The 23,701-nt window shown below is 43.4% G+C and overlaps 1 protein-coding gene across 1 annotated transcript; it reads left to right on the forward strand.

Moving 5' to 3' along the window:
* The first annotated feature begins 2,623 nt into the window (after positions 1–2,623).
* On the forward strand, positions 2,624–3,585 carry LOC127772103 (glycine-rich protein 5-like). Its single transcript, XM_052298090.1, has one exon. The coding sequence runs from the start codon at positions 2,635–2,637 to the stop codon at positions 3,346–3,348; it is 714 nt and encodes a 237-aa protein (XP_052154050.1). The 5' UTR covers positions 2,624–2,634; the 3' UTR covers positions 3,349–3,585.
* Positions 3,586–23,701: the final 20,116 nt, after the last annotated feature.

The following is a 23,701-nucleotide window of genomic DNA, read 5'->3' on the forward strand; positions in this document are numbered from 1 at the left end:
CTTTAAACATGTCATTACCACTCCTGTATGATTTTCCCAGTCTAATTTTTTGAGTTCTGTATGATTTTTTTTCAACTTTAAATACCCTTTGCTCAAATCATGGATCCGCCACTGACCCACGCTGAAACGTACTTATCTAGGCAAAAATCAAATGGATAGATGACAAGGAATTTCTACTGAAAACGCAATAGGGGTAAAAAAACGAGACCTTGCCTTGATTTTCTCGAGCTGCGAAGGAAGTTTGGGCTTGGTTCTCGTTTGGTTTTCGAGCTGAGCCCCAAACCGAGTTTTTCAGCACCCCAAGCAATAAAACGAATATTTTTTACATCCAAAATATATGTGTAGATAAACATATATGGTTTTTTTGAACTGAAACAAATATGCTTTTAAACAAATATGTCTTCTAGGAGTACGTATACCTTTTCACAAAATCTATTTCGAGAGGCATCTCGATTTAGATTTAACGAGCGACGCGGACAATTACGTGGGAAGTACTAGTAGCGTTACAGACATGCATGCAAGATGCAAGTAGTTTTTGCTATTAGGTTGTGCATTTTTTTTTCTTCTTATGAAATTTTCTCTTAAACTACTCATCCAATCTACGATCCGATTACACGTTGTTTTCGTAATAATTAAATCTTTACAACAAGATCTCACATGATTATATTTTGATGAAAAATCACAAATTACTTTTATGATATGTCTAAATTACTTTTAGATTTCACTAAGTTACTTCTTAGACATACAAAAGTAAATTCTAGAAGTAATTTACATATATTATAGAAGTAACTTAGAACAAAATGAATGTAACTTTGGCATGTCATTTGAAGTAAATATGTTGTAGAGATAAAAACATGACTCTATCTAGAAATTAAATTAATCAGCACAAATTATGAAATTAACTAAAAACAATAATAAAACGGTAAATCTAATTGGAGAGGCATCTCCAATTAGTCTTAACCAGAGACACCCACGTACTAATACTTTAGGAGTTTTGGTTGCTATTAATCCATTGAGCAAGTAGGGGAAATATTCCTATCATTTATGCTTCAAATAAAATTTTCTCTTAAATTACTCATCCGATTTACAATCCGATTACACTATTGTGTTCGTAATAATTAAATCTTTACAATAAGATCCCACATGATTATATTTTGATGAAAAATCACAAATTACTTTTATGATATGTCTAAATTAATTTTAGATTTCACAAAGTTACTTCTTAGACATATAAAAGTAATTTATATATATTATAGAAGTAACTTATAAAAAAAGAAAGTAACTTTAATTAATGCCTTTTTTCATTGAACAAATTATCAAACACACACACATTCATAATGCTCTGAGGTGATTACTTTGGTTATTTTTTAGTTAATTCCATAATTTGTGCTGATTAATTTAATTTCTAGATAGAGTCATGTTTTTATCTCTACAACGGATTTACTTTAAATAACATGCCAAAGTTACATTCGTTTTGTTCTAAGTTACTTCTATAATATATGTAAATTACTTTTAGGTTTTACTGAATTTACTTTTATATATCTAAGAAGTAACTTAGTGAAATCTAAAAGTAATTTAGACATATCATAAAAGTAATTTGTGATTTTTCATCAAAATATAATCATGTGAGATCTTGTTGTAAAGATTTAATTGTTATGAACACAACGGTATAATCGGATCGTAGATCGGATGAGTAGTTTAAGAGAAAATTATATTTGAAGTATAGGTGGATGGTCCCTCTTATAGATGGAGTGGTAGCTGGTTTAGACAAACCAGCTACCACTAGTTGTGTAGTTACGTCCATAATAAAAGTAATCACCTTAGAGCATTATGAATGTATAGGAAGTATTTTAATCAAATCTAAAAGTAACTTATATATATATGGTAATTTGTTCAATGAAAACAGGTATTAATTAAAGTTACTTTCTTTTTTTTATAAGTTACTTCTATAATATATGTAAATTACTTTTAAGCTTTACTGAATTTACTTTTGTATGTCTAAGAAGTAGCTTAGTGAAATCTAAAAGTAATTTAGACATATCTTAAAAGTAATTTGTGATTTTTCATCAAAATATAATCATGTGAGATCTTGTTGTAAAGATTTAATTGTTACGAACACAACGGTGTAATCGGATCGTAGATTGGATGAGTAGTTTAAGAGAAAATTGTATTTAAAATATAGGTTGATGGTGTCTCTTATAGATGAAGTGATAGCTACGTCCATACCTTTTGTAAGTAAATTACACAAACCAGGGCGTGATTAAGCTACGCAACAGTAATCTGGATGCCACCCAAATGGCCAACACAAACAAATCAGTCACTGTCGTGCTTAAACTACACTCCATGAATATTTCATACACCGTCCATAATTTATTTTAAATTCGCATTTAATTCGCTAAATCCAAATGAATTAACGGTCAACGTACGCCACACAGGCATGCATGCAAGCCGCATATATACTAAGTTAGGTTTTTTTCTCCACACGCAAGCTGCCACAAAACCTAGTAGCTCATATGCTCATCTCTGCCTCTAGATTTGGACCCAAATACCGCGACTTGTTGATACCTAATCCCCTATAAAAGCCCCACCTGGGGTGACGAGAGCTTCACACATCAAACAAACACGACCTCAACAATGGCGATCTCTAGTGGTAGTAGTAGCAGCTCCAGTGTCTTCCCCTTTTTCCTCCTTGCGCTCCTGTGTGTTACGGCGGTTGTGTTCCCGCCTGCCGCCGCGAGGACCTTCCCGGATGACAAGAGCGGCGGCGCCGTCGTCAGTGGCAGCAAGTTCTCGCTGCCGTTCCCGAGTAAAGCCGCCGGGTCCGGGAGTGGCTCTGGCAGTGGCCATGGTTTCGGTTGGACGGTGTCGCACAACGGGTTCGACACGACCATCGGGTTCGGCGGAGGTGTTGGCGGCGGCGTCGGGACCAGCCGTGGCGGCGGCTCGAGCGCCGGTGGAGGCGTCGGCGTCGGGGTCGGCGTCGACGTGGGCAGAGGCGGCGTCGATGTCGGCATCGGCGTTGGCGGAGGCGGTGCCGCGAGCTCGCCCGACGGCAGCGTGGGTGGCGGCGGCGGAGAAGGCGTAGGCATTCACATCGGCCCTGGCGGCGTGACCGTCACCCACGGTGGCGGTGGCGGCGCAGGTGGAGGATCCGGCGGGGGTGGTGCTTCCGGCGGAGGTAGCGGGACTGGACGTTCCGGCAACGCCGTGGGCACCGGGCAGGGCTCTGGAAGCGCGAACGGCGGCACGGGCAGTGGCGGAGGGAGTGGGTCCGGCTCAGGGCAGGGAGGATCGGCTGGAGGCGGTGGCGGCGGTGCCGGAAGCGGCGGCGCTGGCGGGCATCCGTGAGGACTATGTGGTTGCGCGCATTGCCATGTGTACGTGCGTCGGAAGCAAAAGCTTAATATGACGACGTCGTAGTTGACGTGTGCTGTGTTAATGTGTGAGCTTAATTAATTGTATCTGTTACCGTGTGCAGCATGTTGGTAGGAGTATGAATTAAGCGATGATGTTATGTTATTAGTTAGTTAATTAACTGTTGTTCAATAAATTAATCGTCTTGCCGCTCCACTTGATGCACATCGATGTGCGCAGATTCTTCGAATTAGTTCCCGGTTTGCAATTAAGCTCCACTATGATGCCCTCTACTACTAGTATAAAAAAAATATACATAGTTGATTTCATTTGATCGAAAAGGTCGGATTTATACTACTATTCTAATTAGCGGTAGTAGAAAAATAAAGAGACATATTATTGAAAAAAAAGGTGCGAATGGGTATAATTATCATTTAACAGTGACTAAACATTTTTTCCCATCTTTTTTGGCTTTTCCGATGGAAAGCGATGACAACGCAATGGATGACCGCATATTAATCTAGTTAGGAAAAAACATATATGACAAAATTACCTCTAATATATCACTGTATTAGTAATTTACTGATATATTCTTAGTAACAAATATTTTTAATGGTAGGATAATACTACCAGTAGAGTACCAAAGCATCGCTCTCACAAAAAAACATGACTATATACGTGCGTGAGTAGTGATGCGTCCTAAAGAGTTCGAGTTTATGACAATTAATGGAGATTACAAATGTATGAGTTAAATATTTGAAAGTTAATACTTTGATTTCAAAAACATAAGAGATGCTGTTAAATTAAGTTTTTAAAAAACATTCAACATTCCGGTAAAATAAAATTGATCTAGGGACATTGTTATTCAGTTAGATCAATTAGTTATTAATCTGTGATATATGATCCCAAAAGCTAGAAGTACGGGAGAAGGGATGCTAGCTCAGATAACCAATATTTACTTTAAATAATTAATTACCTTGGATCTAGCGTTTTTAACTTGTGGTGAATTCTTCGAGAACAAATCACTAGTTCGAAGTGCCGATTAAGCAATGTGTCTGTGCAATTCGACGAATAAATTATTTGACCTTGTTCGATATCACCCTCTATGAAGGTAATAACGACTTCAAATCATAGCCGTTCTTTCGACAGTGGGCATCGAGAACACTTGTGTGAAGCTAATCGGTAAATCACTGGTAGGAAAATGATTTTCGCATAATAGAGCCTTTTGTTTTCGCACGCGGACATTTTAGATGAGACTAAAATACCGCACGCGAAAATGTTGACGGGGCTTGATTTTGTCATCCCCTGCGAAAATCTCTCCATGTCAGCTTGCCAGGAGGATTGGAGTCCTTGGTAGATTTTATTCGGAAGATTTCTTCTTTTTCTCTAATTATTGGGTCTTTATAAAGCAGACTGTGAGAGGCTACGAGTGACGAATTTTAGAAATAACCGGTGATGATGTCAGCATGGAAGTGATGAGGGCCACCGCTGAGCTCTGGATCAGTGGTTTTTTCCTCCTGGGCAGGTGGTGGGCTAGATGTTTTCTCTTGGAAACTTGGTATTTGGTCGTCACCTCCTGGGGTGGACTGATCGGCGGTTTGGTTTTCTCCACCAGACTGGTTTTCAGTCAGGGGCTCCTGGTTCGATCCAGTGTTGGCGCCAGCCGACTGATTTCCAGTCGGGGGCTTGTTATCAGCCGCGCCGCTGGTTTTCCTTGCCTCTTCATTAGCGTTTGGGTTGGAGTTGGCGTTTGATTCTTTTGTACCAACTGTCTCTGATCTGGCAACCGGGATCTCTGTCTTGCCAGATGGATCTATGTTCGAGGGTTTTCTAAAGTCGGAGAAGAGACATTCATTGATTTCATTGCAGTACCATCAAGTGTTATGCGTCAAAAGAAGGGTTTTTCTTTACCTTGAAGATTTTTGGATTTTGGGGACGAATCTGTCGGCCGGTTTCTTCTGGGCAAAGGCAGTCGGGCCAATCATTTGGTCGTCCGAGTCTTCATCATCATCGTCAATGATCAGTTTTCTTGGCCTCTTCCTGGAGCAGCTTGATGTGACCATGGCTACTACGGATACAACCATTGCTCACATCATGGATGAACAACACAATATCAAGTTCAAGTCCTCCAAGTGCTGGAATCCGATTCGGCCACCTGCTACACTGCTGATTTCAAATGGTCGCCGAATCTGCATACGACCTTCGTTTTTGGCCTGTGAGCACTTGATGGAAAGCTCTCGGAGCCCTCTTTCCAACGGATCTAGCCTCATCGCCAGATTCCATGTCATTTGGCCGCAATCACATAAACACGGTGCTGCGTCACCTGTCTTGGGCCTCTGGGCTTGTAACTTTGTGTTGGGACCCCGGCCCAAGTGGGGCCCATGTGGGGTGCGCCCCAACCAGGTGGAGGACGACCCTTGACACCCCTTCGTCGTCCTCCCACCCCTATAAATAGGTAGGTACCCCTTCAGGGTTTCTTGGGTTTTGATAGATTAAAGTTTAGCCATTGCTACTTGCTTGCAGCGCGCGTGTCGGCTAGACCGTCCGTCTGCTTGTTCTTCGGAACCCCAACTTATCGTGTGTATTCATTACTATTTGCAATTCAGATTGCTTTTATCTGGTTCTTGCTTGTTTCTTCGATTTGCTTGCAGGAATACGGTTGATTTGCATCGGCAAGATCAACATCCCACGGAGAGGTGTATCGATCGCTAAGGCGCAACATAACGTCTCGTACGGTTGTAGTCGGATCGTCAACGTCTTCTCCACAAATCGTAGTTATCAGTACTCACCGAAAGATCGGGCCAACAATAGCCGTGAGTGTCGAGAGGAACTCAGGGTTCATCAGGTGGTATCAGAGCTTTCGTTGCTCGGTGAGTTTTTATCTTCCTATAACCAGAAAATAGCCATACAAAAAAATTCGTATTTCAGAGATGTTTATGTTCCCATGTATTATGCTTGTTTATTATGTTGTGTTTAGATGAGTGCGAAGAAGCTACAGAGTTGAGGTTTTTACGTGGGCTTAATAAAGAAATTCAGGACATGCTTGTTTGTCAAAGTTATAGCTCTTTTGCTCATTTGTTACAACTTGCTTGCCATGCGGAAAAACCAATTGAGGATGTGAACAAGAAACAAGTTGTGCACATACCTCCTATTACTAATATTTTGCAGGAAGTGAACAACTGCAACAAGGAGGAGAGAGACATGAAAGAGCCGTCAGTCCCATTGTTCACACTCAAAGTCGAGGCACCTCCATCATCTGAAGAGGGCATCAAAGGTAAACTTAATGGTGCTGAAATTAATCAAGGTGAGTGTGTTGTTAATGAATTGAATTTATCCACTTTTCATGCTATAGTAGAGCAACCATTAGTGGAACCAACTGCTGAGATTCCTTTGTCACAAGTTGATTTGTTTGTTGTTCCTTGTGATAAAGAAGAGTTGTGTGATAATGCTTCACTTATATCAATGCCACAACTAGTGAATGAACATGCTATTTCTAATGTCAGTTCTTTATGCGATGATTTTAAGCATGTTATTCACATTGCTAATGAAGTAGAGGAATGTGAATTGACTTCTTCTTTAAATACTTTGGGCTATGTTCAGTGTGATGATTTTTGTGAGCTCGATAGTTTGAAGGAGAAATTATTTGCTAAATATTATTTGCCATGTCCAACTAATGCTATTTTTCATATCTTTGGCGAATATAATGATAGAGAAATATATTTGGTGCATAGAGTTTATATATGTTCGGATTTAGAACCTCCTGTACATGTGGATAAAACCTGCAAGCTAGAGAGATGTTATTTCTAATCATATTACTTCGAGTTTGTCTTCTTTTGATTGGATGAAACAGGTTGTTTTAAATCGACCACGTGATGAGCACCATATGGAAAAACCGAGGACGGTTTTCCGTGAAGAAGGGGAAGATGATGTGACCATGGCTACTATGGATACAACCATTGCTCACATCATGGATGAACAGCATGATATCAAGTTCAAGTCCTCCAAGTGCTGGAATCCGATTCGGCCACCTGCTATACTGCTGATTTCAAATAGCCGCCGAATCTGCATACGACCTTCGTTTTTGGCCCGTGAGTACTTGATGGTCTCGGAGCCCTCTTTCCAACGGATCTTGCCTCATCGCCAGATTCCATGTCATTTGGCCGCAATCACATAAACAAGGTGCTACATCACCTATCTTGAGCCTCTGGGCTTGTAACTTTGTTTGGGACCCCGGCCCAAGTAAGGCCCATGTGGGGTGCGCCCCAACCAGGTGGAGGACGACCGTCCTCCCACCACTATAAATAGTTAGGTACCCCTTCAGTGTTTCTTGGGTTTTGATAGATTAAAGTTTAGCCATTGCTACTTGCTTGCAGCGCGCGTGTCGGCTAGACCATCCGTCTGCTTGTTCTTCGGAAACCCAACTTATCGTGTGTATTCATTCCTATTTGCAATTCAGATTGCTTTTATCTTGTTCTTGCTTGTTCCTTCGATTTGCTTGTAGGAATAAGGTTGATTTGTATCGGCAAGATCAACATCGCACGGAGAGGTGTATCGATCGCTAAGGCGCAACATAACGTGTCGTACGGTTGTAGTCGGATCGTCAACGTCTTCTCCAAAAATCGTAGTTATCAGTACTCAAAGAAGAACAGGCCAACAACAGCCTTGAGTGTTGAGAGGAACTCAGGATTCATCATAGCTTGGCTATCCTTGCCCGTAGCTTGTTTTTCTTGGCCGGCAGGGTTGATGGTTGGGCCACCTATTCGTCAGTTAGTCGTTTGGTAGCGAGGAGAATGGCTTAGAGCTGTAAAGAGCATTTTCCTATAGCAACAATCAAGAAAGCGAATTACAATTTATGATACCGACTGAAAGAAGAAGGCAGAAATTTGTTGACAATTACCTTTGGAGGCGGGTTGAATATGTTGAAAGGGGTAACAGGCAGCCCTTGGCTGTAGTCTACCTCAATGCCCGTAGAGAAGATCGTGTACATTCTAGCGTTCGTGATCTTGAAGTCCACTGAGTCGGGGTCTTCATGATTGGGATCAGTGTGGCCCTTGTACTCGAAGGCAGGCTTCGACCTCTCTTTTATCAGAGCTAGTCACCATTTGATGAAGTGCCAGGTGACTTGCTCCCATTGCAGTCCATGCTCTTTGATTTTCAGCATTTTTTCCAGGAGGGTGTTGGCTTGAGATAACTCGTCTCCCATCGGGAGTGAACTCCAGATTTCATTATAGACAGGAGGAGTGCAAGAGTACTCAGGTAGAGAAGGAGAAGGGTTATGGATGTAAAACCAGATCGAATGCCAGCCCTTATTGGATGATTTAAAAGGAAGATTGAAGTATTTTTTGGAGAGGGACCCGCGGAGTTGCAGGCCGGATCCGCCAACCAGACAGGGATTTCTCTTGTTAGGCTGGAGTTTGAGGAAGAAGATGCAGCGAAAAAGAATAAAATGGGGCTGAATACCAAGGAAGGCTTCGCACAGATGCATGAAGACAGAAATGTGAAGAATTGAGTTGGGATTAAGGTGATAAATATTGATTCCGTAGAATTCCAGAAGACAACGAAAGAAATCAGATGTGGGCAAAGCGAAGCCGGAGTAGAAGAAGTGAGTAAATACCATGATTTCGTCGGTGTCCGGAGTGGGGAAGGCCTCACCGAATGCTAGACGCCAACCGATGATCTCTTTGCTGGGAAGAACACCGTGTTCCACCATCTCCAACAAGGTAGATTCCTTGACGTCAGACAAAGTCCACTGGCTTTGAGCCAATTCTCTCTCCTCTGCCATTTCCGTGAGATTGGTTGAGAGGGTTGCGGGGGATTGTGGCTAAATCGTTTGGGGGAAGATGGAGATGGGTTCGCCCGTAGTTGATTTGTGCAGATGGTGTTGTTTTTGGATGGCGAATGCTGCAGTGGATCTGAACCCTAATTCTGGCGGCGTGAAGGTTTGAATAACGCTTTGTGAGGGGATTCTGCAAGGAAGACGAAGCGGCGCAGGAAGATGACTTCATTTCGGCGGTTTTATTTAGGGTATTGGAAAACAGTGTTGGGCCGAGGCCCGTATAGTGTTTTCAGCCCATATCCTTCGGTGTGATTTGTCACATTCCTTTGGGATTTCAGCAAATTCTGCTTCGGCAATTTGTACGTGATCAATTACCCAATACCGTTACATATCTTTTTATACCGCTGCTAGATAATTCCTTAGGAAATTGCTACGATGAATTTTAAAAGGTACCCTATAGTTTATAGCTTTGTTATGCTTATTTTGTGGGCTTCTTTATAAGCTGCAAAAGTTGTGGGGTTTAATACAACATTTTTATTACTATATCAAATGTTATTATCACGTAAGTAAATTATTAAAATCAGCATTTATGCTTGGGCTAAATGTTTTTTTATATCAAAAGCAGTCGGTATATCCAATGAATTATGATTATTTTTGAGGATTTAAGCCGCATATGCTTTCTAATTGATTCAATCATTTTGGTGACTATATTTTTTATAAACCACTCGATTGTTTATTTTTTCATTCACTATATGTTTAGTTTGTTCAACTAATCATATAGTCGGGGGGCTACACCTAATTTGGTGCATCTAGTCGATGCACCTAGATTTTTTTTCTTTTTTAGCCCTTCATAGCTTGAGATGATTGAGGTACTCGGGAGTTGTGGTGAGGATGATTCAAGTACTCGAATTCTTCATGAAATCACTCGTCAAAAGATCATTACCACTTGGGAGAAGGTTGTCTCGTCATCTATGAAGCTCTCAGGGGCTACTGTGGAGATTATGGGTACCATATACCCACAGGGCTACGTTACCTGACTGGATATGGGGGGTAACTCATAGTAACAAAATATGTAAAGATAAGGACTCGGGTATTATGTTAACTTCTATGTCAAGGAAGTATCCCGTAGTCTTAGTCGGTTACAATTGTAAAGTATATATAGAACTTAGCCCATATAAGGAGGGGTCGGGGGTGCCCTGAGGGGAGAATCACATCCAAGATCATCAGATAAATACCACGATCGGTGGAATATTTCCTCGGACAGGAGTAGAGTATTACTTATCATCGAGAAGGCCTGAACCTGTATAAATCCGTTGTTTCCTAACCCATCCACTTTCATAGCTTGTTCGCCACCCCCTTTTAGTATTGACGAAATCTAGTTTCGACATAAGGTGGCCCTGATGGGAGTCCACTGTTATCGGTATAGTTCAACATGCATGCTTACCTATGCCATCCTCTATGATACGGGGCAAACATTTCATGGCATCACCGTCGACTTCACCCGTTAGAGGGATATTCATGTCTAATGTCAACGGTGTTATCCCATTAACTGAGAAAAACAGTATGTCTAGAGTACTATTAAATAAATTTGGACACAAGTAAGACATACACATTCAAAAAGGGCTTCTCTTAGGTCCCATACTAGATGACCACCCGGAACTGGATTTACTCATACTAGAACATTTGGTGATTACCCACGGGGACTTCCTAGTAAGTATTTGACACTCCCATCAAGAAGAAAACTATATAGTACTATGTGAATAGCAGGAATTGATGAGGACATCACCATCGATACATCCACGTCTCTACAAGTACAACTTCATGGTCCTATTGTCCGCGCTTGTGCACATCAACTCAACTATCAGGTGACTTCATTCTTGAGTTCATGCTCATCTTATTTATACCCCGGAGACGCATGGGCTCTTGTTTTACTCAGGAACGATGGAGATGATCAAAAGGGGAGAGTATTCGTGCGGTTTGGATTCGGACTGCAGGAAAGCAACATGTGACGACCGCCACGACTTCATACGAACTCCAATTTGGGAGTGCAAGTACTTCATGGAAAGCTTATAAAGTCTATTTTCAAATGGATCCGGTCTCATGTCTGTCGGGAAAATTAATCTCTCGGTTTGGAAAACCGGGAGGAGATCGCGCTAGGAGGAAATCGTGCTAGACCGTTTTCCACCCATTGTCTATGTGAACTCACAGCGATTGAATCCGTTTTAATTCCCGATTAACTAACGCGCCGTGATCGGTGGCGCCCAATTTATTTCCTATTGAGTCACCCCCGATTCCCTATAGCGCTAAGAGGGATGACGATCTCTCTCGGTCTCAATCTCCCCGACAACCAAACCCTAAACCCCGATCAACATTGGCGCTGGAGGGGAAACGTGAGGCGGTTCAGGGACAGTGCTGGTGGCGACCGGAAGGCCACCGCTACCCCGCAAGTGATCGCCGGCGACCCCTTCGGGATCAAGCCGGCGTCCCTACTGCTACTGCTACATCTACTTCACCTACACCGACAAGCGAGGAGGTGGTTCGAGGTTCTCGATCCCCTACTTCCAGTCCGGTTGACAACAAAGGGAGAATCACATCAATGGCTTCAAACAACAGTCAGTGTAATCCTAAAATTCCGCATTAGGGTGATCATGTATCGGCTTAGCAAATTATGTTTAGTAGATCACATAATCTACATTTGGTATCAGAGCCACTGCTATAGCCTAATGATCCCATCATCTTGTTTAGAAGCCATAAGATGCATCTAAGCCTCGTTTCCATGTCGGTTTTTGATGCAAATTACATTAAGATTAATGTGAATTAATCATGTTTTATTCGGATTATGTTTCCATTAAGCGCTGCTCATGGTTTATTAAGTTTATGTTTACGTTCTAAGATCGATTAGGGCTTGGGTAGCAATTAGAAGGAGGTGAATTTCGGCGGATAGTAACAATCCCCAAATTTCCCCAAAATTTTCAGAAACCCTAATCACAAAATTCCCCAAATTAGAACCCTAAAATCCCCAAATTAGCAACTCACTTACCGGCATTACAAACACGTTGTCGTCGCCGCGCGTGGCATCAGCTCGCCCGCGCGCTCGTTGACGTCCTTGCCGTCGTCCTGGACCGGCCTCGCACCTGCCTCCCGTTGGCCGCATGAGGTCGAGGCTCGCTGCCGTGGCCCCGGATGCGTGTGGAGGAGAACCGGGACGGCGGGTGCCGGCACGGCATCAGACCGTGCGGCATCAGCCCGCCGCATGAGGCGCCGCCGGCCGTGGCCTCTCCGGTGCGCGCCGCGCCGCCCCGCCGCTGCGCCCTACCGCCGCTGCCTCCCGCGCTGTGCCCTGCCGCCACCGCCTCCCGTGCTGCGCCTTGCTGCCACTGCCTCCCGTGCTCTGCCGCCGCCTCAAGCGACGTCGTGGCGTGGCGCCGCCTCACAAGCGCCGCTGCCGCCGCCGCCATGAAAATCGCCGCTGCCGCCATTCTTTTCGGGAGAGAGAAACATAATGGGGAAATTTTTAGGGTTAGGGTTAGAGCCGGCACTTTTATGTTTTTAATTTTTTTTTCTTCTTTTACTAATATTAATCGATCTGAGCCGTCCATCTAAGCGAACGGCTCGGATCGCTTCCGATCGGGCCACTGCCATTAGCAGGCCGCAGCGCGCCCTCCGGGTTGGGCCGAGCCGTGCATCATGGGCCGCACGCGCCAGGCCGGCCCAAATATTATAATTTCTAATTTTTTAATCCACCTTTAAGTATTTTTCAGAAATTGCATTAGTACCATTTATATTGCTTAAAATTGCTGAAAAATTATGAAATGGAACCAACGAGAAATTTGGCTAGATATTTGTTTTCCATGATATGAATTTATTTTCTGACCAACATTGATTATAAATTCACGTAAATTTATTTATGATTATGTTTCCCAAAATTATTTCTGCCCAACGGTGATGTAATTAGGGGAATTCATTTCTGTTTAATTATGTAATTAATTGAGCCAACACAAATTAATTGCATATATGTACTTATGGATATTTTTTCTTCATGATTTTTTCAGCTTTTGGTCAGATCCGACTCATTGAGCCTCTTGAAGGGTCAAATTATGCTAAGTGGAAGGCTGACGTGTTGCTCAACTTAGGCATACTTGATTATGATTATGCCATTAGAGAGGACCGTCCTGAGGAACCCTTTAGTGTTCAGCACGATTATGAGGAGAAACTAAAGTTATATCGTGAGAAAACTAATGAATGGGAGAAGTCCAATAGGATTTCTCTCATGTACATCAAGAGTGCCATATCAAATGTCATTATTGGTAGTATTGAGGACTCTGATGATGTTAAGACATACTTAGAAAATATTGATAGGAACTTCAGGAGTTCTTCTATGTCTTACGCTAGCTCTATAATTAAGCGCCTAACGTCCACGCGCTATAATTATAAAGGTGGTGTGAGAAAGCACATTATGCAGATGGGTGCTATTGATGGAGAGCTTAAGAGTATGGACATGGGAATTAATGATGATCTTCTAGTCCATTTTATCTTGACTTCACTTCCTTCTGATTTTGAGTCTTTCATCATTAACTATAATAATCATAGGGATAAGTGGTCCATTGAAGAACTCATTTCTCATTCTATTGAGGAGGAGGATCGTCAAAAGGCTGACAAACAGAAGCATAAGGATCAGCTGAACCTCCTTCATAGTGCTAAGGGCGGTAAGAAAAAGTTCTATCAAGGGGAGTCCAGCAACTCCCAAAACAAGAAGAAGAAGCCCAACACTCCTTCCACTCAGGCTTCTAATGGTGCCCATAAGGGCAAAGCTCAGGTTCCAGCAGGTCAGAACTCTGCTGGTAAGTTCTTTTGCAAGTTTTGCAAGGCAGAAGGTCATGCACAGAGGGACTGTGAAGGCTTTCGGGCTTCGCTTGCTAAGAAAGGTACTAATGTTAATATTGTCTCTAATGTTGATGAATTACTTTATGTTGAATTTTCTCAGAAATTAGGGTGGATTGACTCAGGTGCCACTGTGCATGTTGCTAACTCATTACAGGGATTCCGTTCCGTGAGGACGCTAAGAAAGGGGGAGCGGATCGTAAGAGTGGCTGATGGAGCTGAAATTAAAGTGATGGCCGTTGGGGAGCTTCATCTTCGACTTCTAAGCGGCAATAATCTTTTACTTCATGATGTTCTTTATGCTCCCTCTGTTAAGAGGAACCTTATTTCTGTAATGGTTTTAACAAACAGTGGTTATGATTGTAATTTTTCTAAGGACAAATGCTTTATTAAGTATAATAATATTGATATTGGTCTTGCTAGCGTGCAAGACAAGCTCTATTTGCTCTCTTTGGATGATCATATTATGAATATATTGAATGCCTGTAATGATAATGAGACGTCTTCGAAATTGTGACACTGTCGTTTAGGCCACATTTCTAAGGGAAGAATGGAGAGTCTCATTAAGGAAGAGATACTTCAACCCTTATATTTTTCGAATGCGGATCATTGCTCAGATTGTATTAAGGGAAAATTCACTAAGAAAATTAAGAAAGGAGCTACTAGGAGCACGTGTCCATTAGAAATAATTCACACGGATATATGTGGACCGTTCCCAGTAACATCTGTTGATGGATATGACTCGTTCATTACCTTTACAGATGATTTCTCCCATTATGGATACGTTTTCCCCATTAAAGATAGATCTGAATCACTTGATAAGTTTAAAATATTCAAAGCTGAGGTTGAAAATCAACATAATGCAAAAATTAAGGTAGTGAGATCAGATCGAGGAGGAGAATATTATGGGAGACATACTCCTTATGGGCAAAGTCCTGGTCCATATGCCCAATACCTTCAGATACATGGAATAATTGCCCAATATTCCATGCCTGGAGAACCACAACAAAATGGAGTGGCTGAGCATCACAATCGTACACTTATGGACATGGTACGGAGTATGCTTAGTCATTCTACTTTGTCTGTGAATTTATAGATAGAGGCACTTAAAACAGCTGCACACATACTCAATCGAGTTCCAAGTAAGTCGGTACCCAAAACACCTTATAAATTATGGACCGGAAGAAAACCGACATTAAATTATTTACGTGTGTGGGGTTGTCGTGCTGAGGCAAAAATATTTAATCCACAACTAAAGAAATTAGATCCTAAGACTGTAAGCTGCCACTTTATTGGATACCCTGAGACATCTAAGGGGTACCGATTTTATTGCCCGGACCGTGTCACTAAATTTGTGGAAAGACATGCCGTATTCTTAGAAAATAATGAAGTCTGGGGGAGCTCACAAGAAAGGGAAATTAATCTTGAGGAAATTCGGGCTAATGTTACACCGGAAATCCAAGAGAATAATATTCCAATAAATTTGGTACCTCATGTTGTACCTGTGACTCAGACCGTGGTAGCACCAGATAAAAATTCTGGTAATACCGACTCTGTTGAAAATAATAAAGAATTAAATAATGACACTCAACAGACTTCTGAGGCACAAAATGAAGAAATTCTAGAGGAACCTTCTCAACCGTCAGTGATGGAAAATGAACCACTTAGAAGATCACAACGGGAGAGGAGATCTGCCATTCCAAATTATTATGAGGTTTATTTAGGTGAAGATATTGGGAAGGTAGATGATCCCACCTCATTTAAAGAAACAATAACGAGTGAACATTCATCCAAATGGCTTGAAGCTATGGAAGATTAATTAAAATCTATGAGTCATAATGGAGTCTGGGACTTAGTAGAAATTCCTAAAGGAACCAAAACAGTAGGCTGTAATTGGGTCTACAAAACTAAGCTTGACTCCAAAGGGAAAATCGAAAGGTTCAAGGCAAGGCTTGTAGCAAAGGGTTTTTCACAAAGAGAGGGAATAGATTACAATGAAACCTTTTCTCCTGTCTCTAAGAAAGACTCATTTAGAATTGTCATGGCGCTTGTTGCTCATTATGATTTAGAGCTCCATCAGATGGATGTAAAGACTGCATTTCTTAATGGTGACTGACATGAGGATGTATACATGGCACAACCCGAGGGTTTTATTATGGAAGGCAAGGACCATTTGGCTTGCAAACTTAAGAAATCTATTTATGGACTTCAACAAGCGTCAAGGCAATGGTACCTTAAATTCGATGAAATAATTAAGAGATTCGGATTTAAGGAGAATGAGGTGGATAATTGCATTTACATTAAGACTAAGGGTGGAAAATTTATAATACTAGTACTCTATGTGGATGACATACTGTTAGCAAGCAGCGACATTAATATGTTGCATTAGACTAAAGAATTTTTGTCATCTAATTTTGATATGAAGGATCTCGGTGAGGCATCTTATGTTTTAGGTCTAGAGGAGTACTGGGATTATCTTAGAAATCATACATTAGCAGAATACTAGAAAGATGTAATATGAGTAAGTGCTCTGCAACACCTGCTCCAATAGTTAAGGGCGATAAATTCGGATCATTTCAAAGCCCGAAAAATAAATTAGAATCAGATCAGATGAAAATGGTACCATACGCTTCAGTTGTCAGAAGCCTAGTGTATGCTCAAGTCTGTACGCGTCCAGACTTAGCATTTGTTACCGGGATGCTTGGCAGATTTCAGTCTAATCCAGGATTAGACCACTGGAAGGCTGTTAAAAAGGTCTTGCATTATTTGCAAGGCACTAAGGATTACATGCTCACATACAAGAAGTCTGAAGAACTTGAAGTCCTAGGTTATTCAGATGCAGACTTTGTGGGATGTGTAGACACTAAGAAATCTACATTAGGTTATGTCTTCACTCTCGCAAAGGGAGCTATTTCATGGAAAAGCTCTAAACAAACTTTGATTGCATCGTCGACAATGCAGGCTGAATTTGTGGCATGTTTTGAAGCAACGGGGCAGGCCATATGGCTTAAGATTTTTATCCATTGTTTAAGAGTGGTCGACAGCATTTCTAGACCAATCACATTATACTGCGATAATATAGCTGCAGTATTCTATTCAAGTAACAACAAGTCGAGTGGTGCTGCCAAACACATCGACATTAAGTATCATGTTGTGAAAGATAGAATCCAGGATCAAACCATTAAGATTGAGCATATTAGTACTAAGTCAATGCTCGCGGATCCGCTTACCAAAGGCTTACTTCCCAACTTATTTAAAGATCATGTAGCCGGCATGGGAATAACTGATTGCCTTTGATTAAGACTAAGATCCTGGAAATTGGGGCATTAGTCCTAACTAACTCCCATTAAGATTAGATAGAGTTCTTTAGAAATTTTATAGTGAACTATAGGTACCAGAGTCTTGGTACGATATGATAACTACCATGACGCGTTGCCTTGGTGAACTATTTTATTAAGAAAGAATTCATTAACCTCAAGATCAAAGGGGAGAATGTTGGGAAAATTGATCTCTCGGTTTGGAAAACCGGGAGGAGACCGCGCTAGGAGGAAATCGTGCTAGACCATTTTCCACCCGTTGTCTACGCGAAATCACAGCGATTGAATCCGTTTTAATTCCAGATTAACTAACACGCCGTGATCGGTGGTGCCCAATTTATTTCCTATTGAGTCGCCCCTGATTCCCTACAGTGCTAAATATAAAACGGGAGGCCGGCCCAAGAGGGATGACGATCTCTCTCGGTCTCAATCTCCCCGACAACAAAACCCTAAACCCCGATCAACATTGGCGCTGGAGGGGAAACATGAGGCGGTTCAGGGATAGTGCAGGTGGCGACCAGAAGTCCACCGCTACCCCGCAAGTGATCGCCGGCGACCCCTTCGGGATCAAGCCGGCGTCCCTACTACTACTGTTACATCTATGTCACGCCCAGAAATTTCCGAATAGAATTCCAAGCAGCATGTGCATTAAAACCCTTGTCCAAGACCGGCCAGGGTACACAAACGACAAAGTTGACATACAGATCCGCGTCTTACAAACATCATAAAAGTCTTACATAAATGCAGCGGAAAATAAAAGATAACTGGAGCTGATCCTTGACTTGGACTGCAGCGGGAACACCACTCCACATGCATCCTCGACGGCACGGACGAAGCCTACTCCTCGGAAAAGGCACCATCTGGCGCATACTCAAACTCTGGGGTTGGGGAAAATATAGCAAGACTGAGTACTACCCACTGTACTCAGCAAGTCATACCGGAACCGGGGTATGATGCAGGATATAACCAAAGGATAGCTAGAGCGGTTCATTTGCATAAAAGCGAGCATTTATAAACAGTAGTTGAAAGCGGTAAAACAGTTGTAATAATTAATCAATATTACCCATCCACTGTCCAACGCTACACCACGTTGCAACAGGCCCAACCATCCACCTGAAATAATCAATTCCATTAGACTAAGCTAGGGTGAGATTAATCACGGTGAATCTGGTTGACCGCCCATGACCGCGGGCACGGATTTTCGAATAGTTTTACTCTGATCAGAGGTGTACAACTGTACCCACAAGACACAGCCCCACGACACATTTCCGTGCGCCGACATGCCACCACGACATACCAGAAAGAGACCGTGACAGGACGCTTCGCATAACCCCCTCTAACCAAACACACCACACCTTAGGTTTCACCCCCACTCCTCGCAAGGCAGCGGGCAGTCCCCTCTCGTGCCTAGGTGAATCTGAAAGCCGCATAGGCCATCGCAGGACCCATCCGAACTCCATCACGCTCACCCTTGTCTGGATGCGTCAGCTAGAGGAAAGCTACAATACAAGCCCAGCCGTTGCCCACGCTGGCTTGTGGTAAGTACGAGGAATTTTTCTAAGGTTTCCCGCGAACCGGTCCTTAAACGCCATGGGCGCGACCATCAGAACCATGCACCCACGGCCCACCATTTAATATATTTTAATTAACCGTCACCAGAGCGGTGGCACTAAACCCACAACAATACTAGAATGTGATAGCTATACATTAATGTAGTTTCCCCATTGTGTGCTAGTTGAACTAAGCATGGCTAAGCAATTTCTAATCCAACATCTAATCAGGTCATATCCCAAGCTAACAAAGGAGCAAGGTACAAAGATAGCATGGCTTGTAACAGTGGGTCAACATCCCATAGTAACATTATAAAACAATGCAGTGTTTAAGGGAAAACGATAGAGCATTTGCAATATAGGTTCAATATGTTCAAGTGACAAGCATGACTTGCCTTGGTCTGCTGCTAGAGGAATCTCGGCGACTATTTCAAAGTACACCGGAGCATCGGGAGAGCCGGAATCTAAGCGACATACAAAGCAAACAATACAAACAGAATACAAGACTACTGAAACAGAGAACAAAACCATTTTTAATGGATTCTTTGCATTTTTCTTGATTTACTGAGACTTGAATGGGCTTAAACGGAGCTCGGATGAATTTTCTATGAATTTTAGAAGGTTCACTGTGTTTTTACTATAAACAGAAAAATCCTTAAATGATTTATTGCGCAATAAATAAACCCTGGAGAGAGAGGGGGCGGCGCCGACACGCGGGCCCCACATGGCAGTGGCTCGGGGTGGCGGTCCGTGGTGGACCGAGTCCACGGACCGGGGAAAAACAGCACACCACGTGGCGCCGACGTGGCGGCCACGTGGCAGCCACGTGGGCGGCAAGGCGGACGGCCCCGATCTACCCCGGGGTAGATCGGACAGCGGCGGGAGGACGCGGCCGGCGCGCACGGGGCTCGGCTCAAGCCGGCCCGGCGCCATGGCGCGCGACGGCGCGACACCGGCGGTGACCGGCGGGCGGCGCGGCGGCGGCTATGCGGTGGCGCTACCAGAGAAAAAGATAGGGGGAAGAAGGAGGGGGTGTCCTCACCGAAGAGGTCCGACCGGCGTGGAGGGAGACGACGGCGAACGGCGACGAGGAATGACGGAGGGAGGTCAACGAGCGGCGGACGGGGTCCGGGACAACCTAAGGAGCAAAATGGGAGAAGTTAGAGGGGGAGAGAGAGATCATAGAAGGCGGGGACGCCGGCCAAAGGCGGCGGCCATGGCCGAACTCACCAGCGCACAGTGCGGAGTGGGTTCCGGCGCCGAAATCCGACGGAGGAGGGGTGGACGAGGCGGCCCGCACGACGGTGGCTCGGTTTGGCGGCTAGCGGCAACCGAAATGGCGGCGGAGAGGAGGGCAACGGCGCTAGAGCGGAGGAAAGCACGAGAGAGCTTGGCCAAATGGGGAAAAAGAGAGAGGGGAGAGCGGTGATGCTTAAATAGGGGAGAGGGGGCTCGGACGTGGCCGGGAGCAGCCCGATTTCGCCGGCCGACGTGGGGAGGTGGAGGTGGAGAGAGAGGCGGGATTCGAAATTCAAATCCCGGCCATCTCGGGGGCGCGGGCGAGCAGGAGAGGGGGTTGTGGGGCGCAGAGAAGGCGGGCGCACGCGCGGGCGTGGCCGATGTGGTGCGGGGAAGGCGGGCGCGGGCGGTTGCGAGGCGGCGGCTACGGATGGCGGGCGGCTGGAGGTTGGGGACAGGCCCGACAGGTGGGCCCTACCTGTCGACGACCCGAGGGGAGGAGGGAGGAGGCGCGGGCTCAGCTGGGCCATGGCCTTCGGCCGGCCCAGCTAGGCGCGGGAGGGAGGAGGAAATGGGCTGGCGGCCCATTAGGGAAAAAGGAGGGGAAAAAGGAAAAAGAAAAAAAGGAAAGAATTTCCAAGGATTTAAATAATGCTTATGCTCATTTTTAATTGGTTAAAATTATTTCTAGAGCTCTGAAAATTCCACTAAAAATCTTGTTAGCATATTTCGAAATGTAGAACTCAAGAAAAATTCCACATGCCATTTCCGATTATTATTTGCATTAATTTGATTAGGGTTTCACTCTTGCTTTTACACCGGTAATTTCTCAAGACCATTTATAAATTAAATTTAGGCTTGGGAGAAGAACTTCATGGTGTGACAATCTACTTCACCTACACCGACAAGCGTGGAGGTGGTTCGAGGTTCTCGATCCCCTACTTCCACTCCGGTTGACAACAAAGGGAGAATCGCATCCATGGCTTCAAACAACGGTCAGTGTAATCCTAAAATTCCGCATTAGGGTGATCATGTATTGGCTTAGCAAATTATGTTTAGTAGATCACATAATCTACAATGTCCATATCTGTTCTGGAGAGGCCACAATCGTCGTTTTACTATAGAGACCTTTTTCTATCCATGGTGTTGCGTCACCTTATTTGGGTGTGTATCAAGTTGGGTCCATTAGGGATGCATCTTAGGGTTAGAGGGCGACCCTAACTTGTCCTTAGCTGCCGTAGATCAATTCGGGCTTTGTTTAGATCAAAGTTTAGCTTGCTACTTTACCATGTAATCCCGTGATCGGTTAGATCGCTGGTTTGCTCATTACGAAACCCCACCTGTGATACTTTTGCTGATTCAATCTTAAAACTTTATTCCGCAAATTGAGTTGCCTGTTCATCTTGTAATTGCTAGTTCTCGATTGCTTGCAGGAACAAATATCCTCGTGGTTAGGCTGACCGTGCATCTGTTGACATTCACGACTACCTCTACAGTTGGTGTAACGATTGCTAAGGGCAACGTCCCTGGATAGTTATAGTTGGATTACCAACGTTGCTCCATCCAACGACTTATCCTCTCGTCGAAAGATCGGGACACTCTCACGTACATCAGGAATGGTACTAGCAAAAAAACGTGAAGGACCAGAGAAATGGGAACGAGGCTGACCTATTCAGGTAGTGAAGTCTACCTATGCTAAAGTGCAAGTTCAATATTTGTTTCAAGTAGCCATTATTTTCAGGATACATTGTTGGCAACAAATCACACAGCCACACCTTAAGCAAGTTGTGTGTGACACACGGTGGCACCCAGAGGTGAGATTTATGTCTTTCTGTTAACATTTGATTGACAGTAATCATGTAAAGCCTAATCACTTTTTTGAGCTCTCAGATGGCGGTGCAAAAAAGTTGGATTGAATAAAAAAATTGGGAAAGTAGGGTCAAATGGAAAAGGGTATGAACATCTTTTCTTAGTGAGTTAACACCATTAGGTTACTTTCACGTAATAGGTCAGGCCCAACATTCATTTTTAAAAAGAATGGTCAAATGAACAAACTTGAAAAAGCGGGCTTAAAATGGCAGTTCGACTTTGAAACGGGATCATTTTTGTGGTACATATACAATTTCATCAATTAAAAATGGACCCATCATTGCCAGACAATGATAATAAGTAGTTGTGTTATGAGAGTTTACATGTAATTAAGCAGGACAAAGTGATTTCTGTTTGAACTGGGAGACGCCATTTGTATATCAAATTTTGTGGTCTAACTTAATGACATATATTTTTTCCTTTTCTCTACTATTATAAAAATTAAAAGATATTTACACGAAAATTTTAGTACGTCATCTGTCTTTGAGTTGGTTGTACGTCGCCTATATCCAATTCACCATAAGTCTACGTCGCCTATATCCAATTCACCATAAGTCTAAAATAACTAATATACACTCGCTTCCAGCATTCCAGCCTGACCCCTCCATCTCCAAACCCAATCCCAACCGGCCCACACCATCCTGCCTACCCATCCTATGCACCTCCACTCGGTGTTGCGCGATCTGTTTTCTTTTTGTTCATTCCTTTTCTTCCGATCATCCTAATCCTCTCCCTGTCCTTCCAATTACCTCACTTTCCCTCTCCTTTCCTTTTCTTTTATTTTTCCAAATTTCTCTCATAAATATTTTCCTTTTGAAATTACAATTGATATACGGCAAGTTTGTTACCATGTAGAAGTTTTCTATCTATGGTAAAAAAACCTTTCACTAATTGAATAATTAAAAAGTTCAATCATTAGTCGGTGAGGTATAGCAAAATCCATATGCATTAACCTATGGCATAGCCACCCGATCAATTTATGAGGCTATGGAATGGTGTATATAAGAGATTATTCGTGTGGGATGACGCATGAAGCGAGTGCAACCGGGTACAATGTTTTTTTGAGAAACACGGTACAAACGCAGGCGCTCACAACGTGCGCACGCTCACCCCTATGAAGGCACACACGCACACCCTACCCCTATGAGCACCTCCGGAAGACTGGGCCGGCAGCACACTCACCCCTATGAACGCACACACGCACACCCTATCACTATGAACACCTCCGGAAGACTGGGCCGGCATATCTTGAGATTGACGAAGTCACCACAGGCGCCTCGAGCACACTCACCCCTATGAACGCACACACGCACACCCTATTACTATGAGCACCTCCGGAAGACTGGGCCGGCATATTTTGAGATTGACGAAGTCACCACAGGCGCCTCGCTGTCGATGGATACATCGCCTACCACTGAAAGAATAATTAGCCGTAAATGCGAGCAACCCGTGTCAAATCTAGGATTTGAACCCGGGTGGGCTGGTTCCACCACAAGGAACCTAACCAGTTGAGCTATACTCACTTCGCGACCGGGTACAATGTTATATGTGATTTCTAACTTTTTTTCCCATTGTTTTGTTTGTCTTATTTCAGTTTAGCGTTTCTATTGGCAAAGTTTTTATCAATCGTGAAAAATATCTTCACCTATTATAGCGCACATTTATTTTTTTTCTAGTCATTTTACAATTAGAAGGTAATCTACGTCTCTACCGTG

This window comes from Oryza glaberrima, chromosome 4 (assembly GCF_000147395.1).
Source record: "Oryza glaberrima chromosome 4, OglaRS2, whole genome shotgun sequence".
In the NCBI taxonomy this organism is placed as follows: Eukaryota; Viridiplantae; Streptophyta; class Magnoliopsida; order Poales; family Poaceae; genus Oryza; species Oryza glaberrima.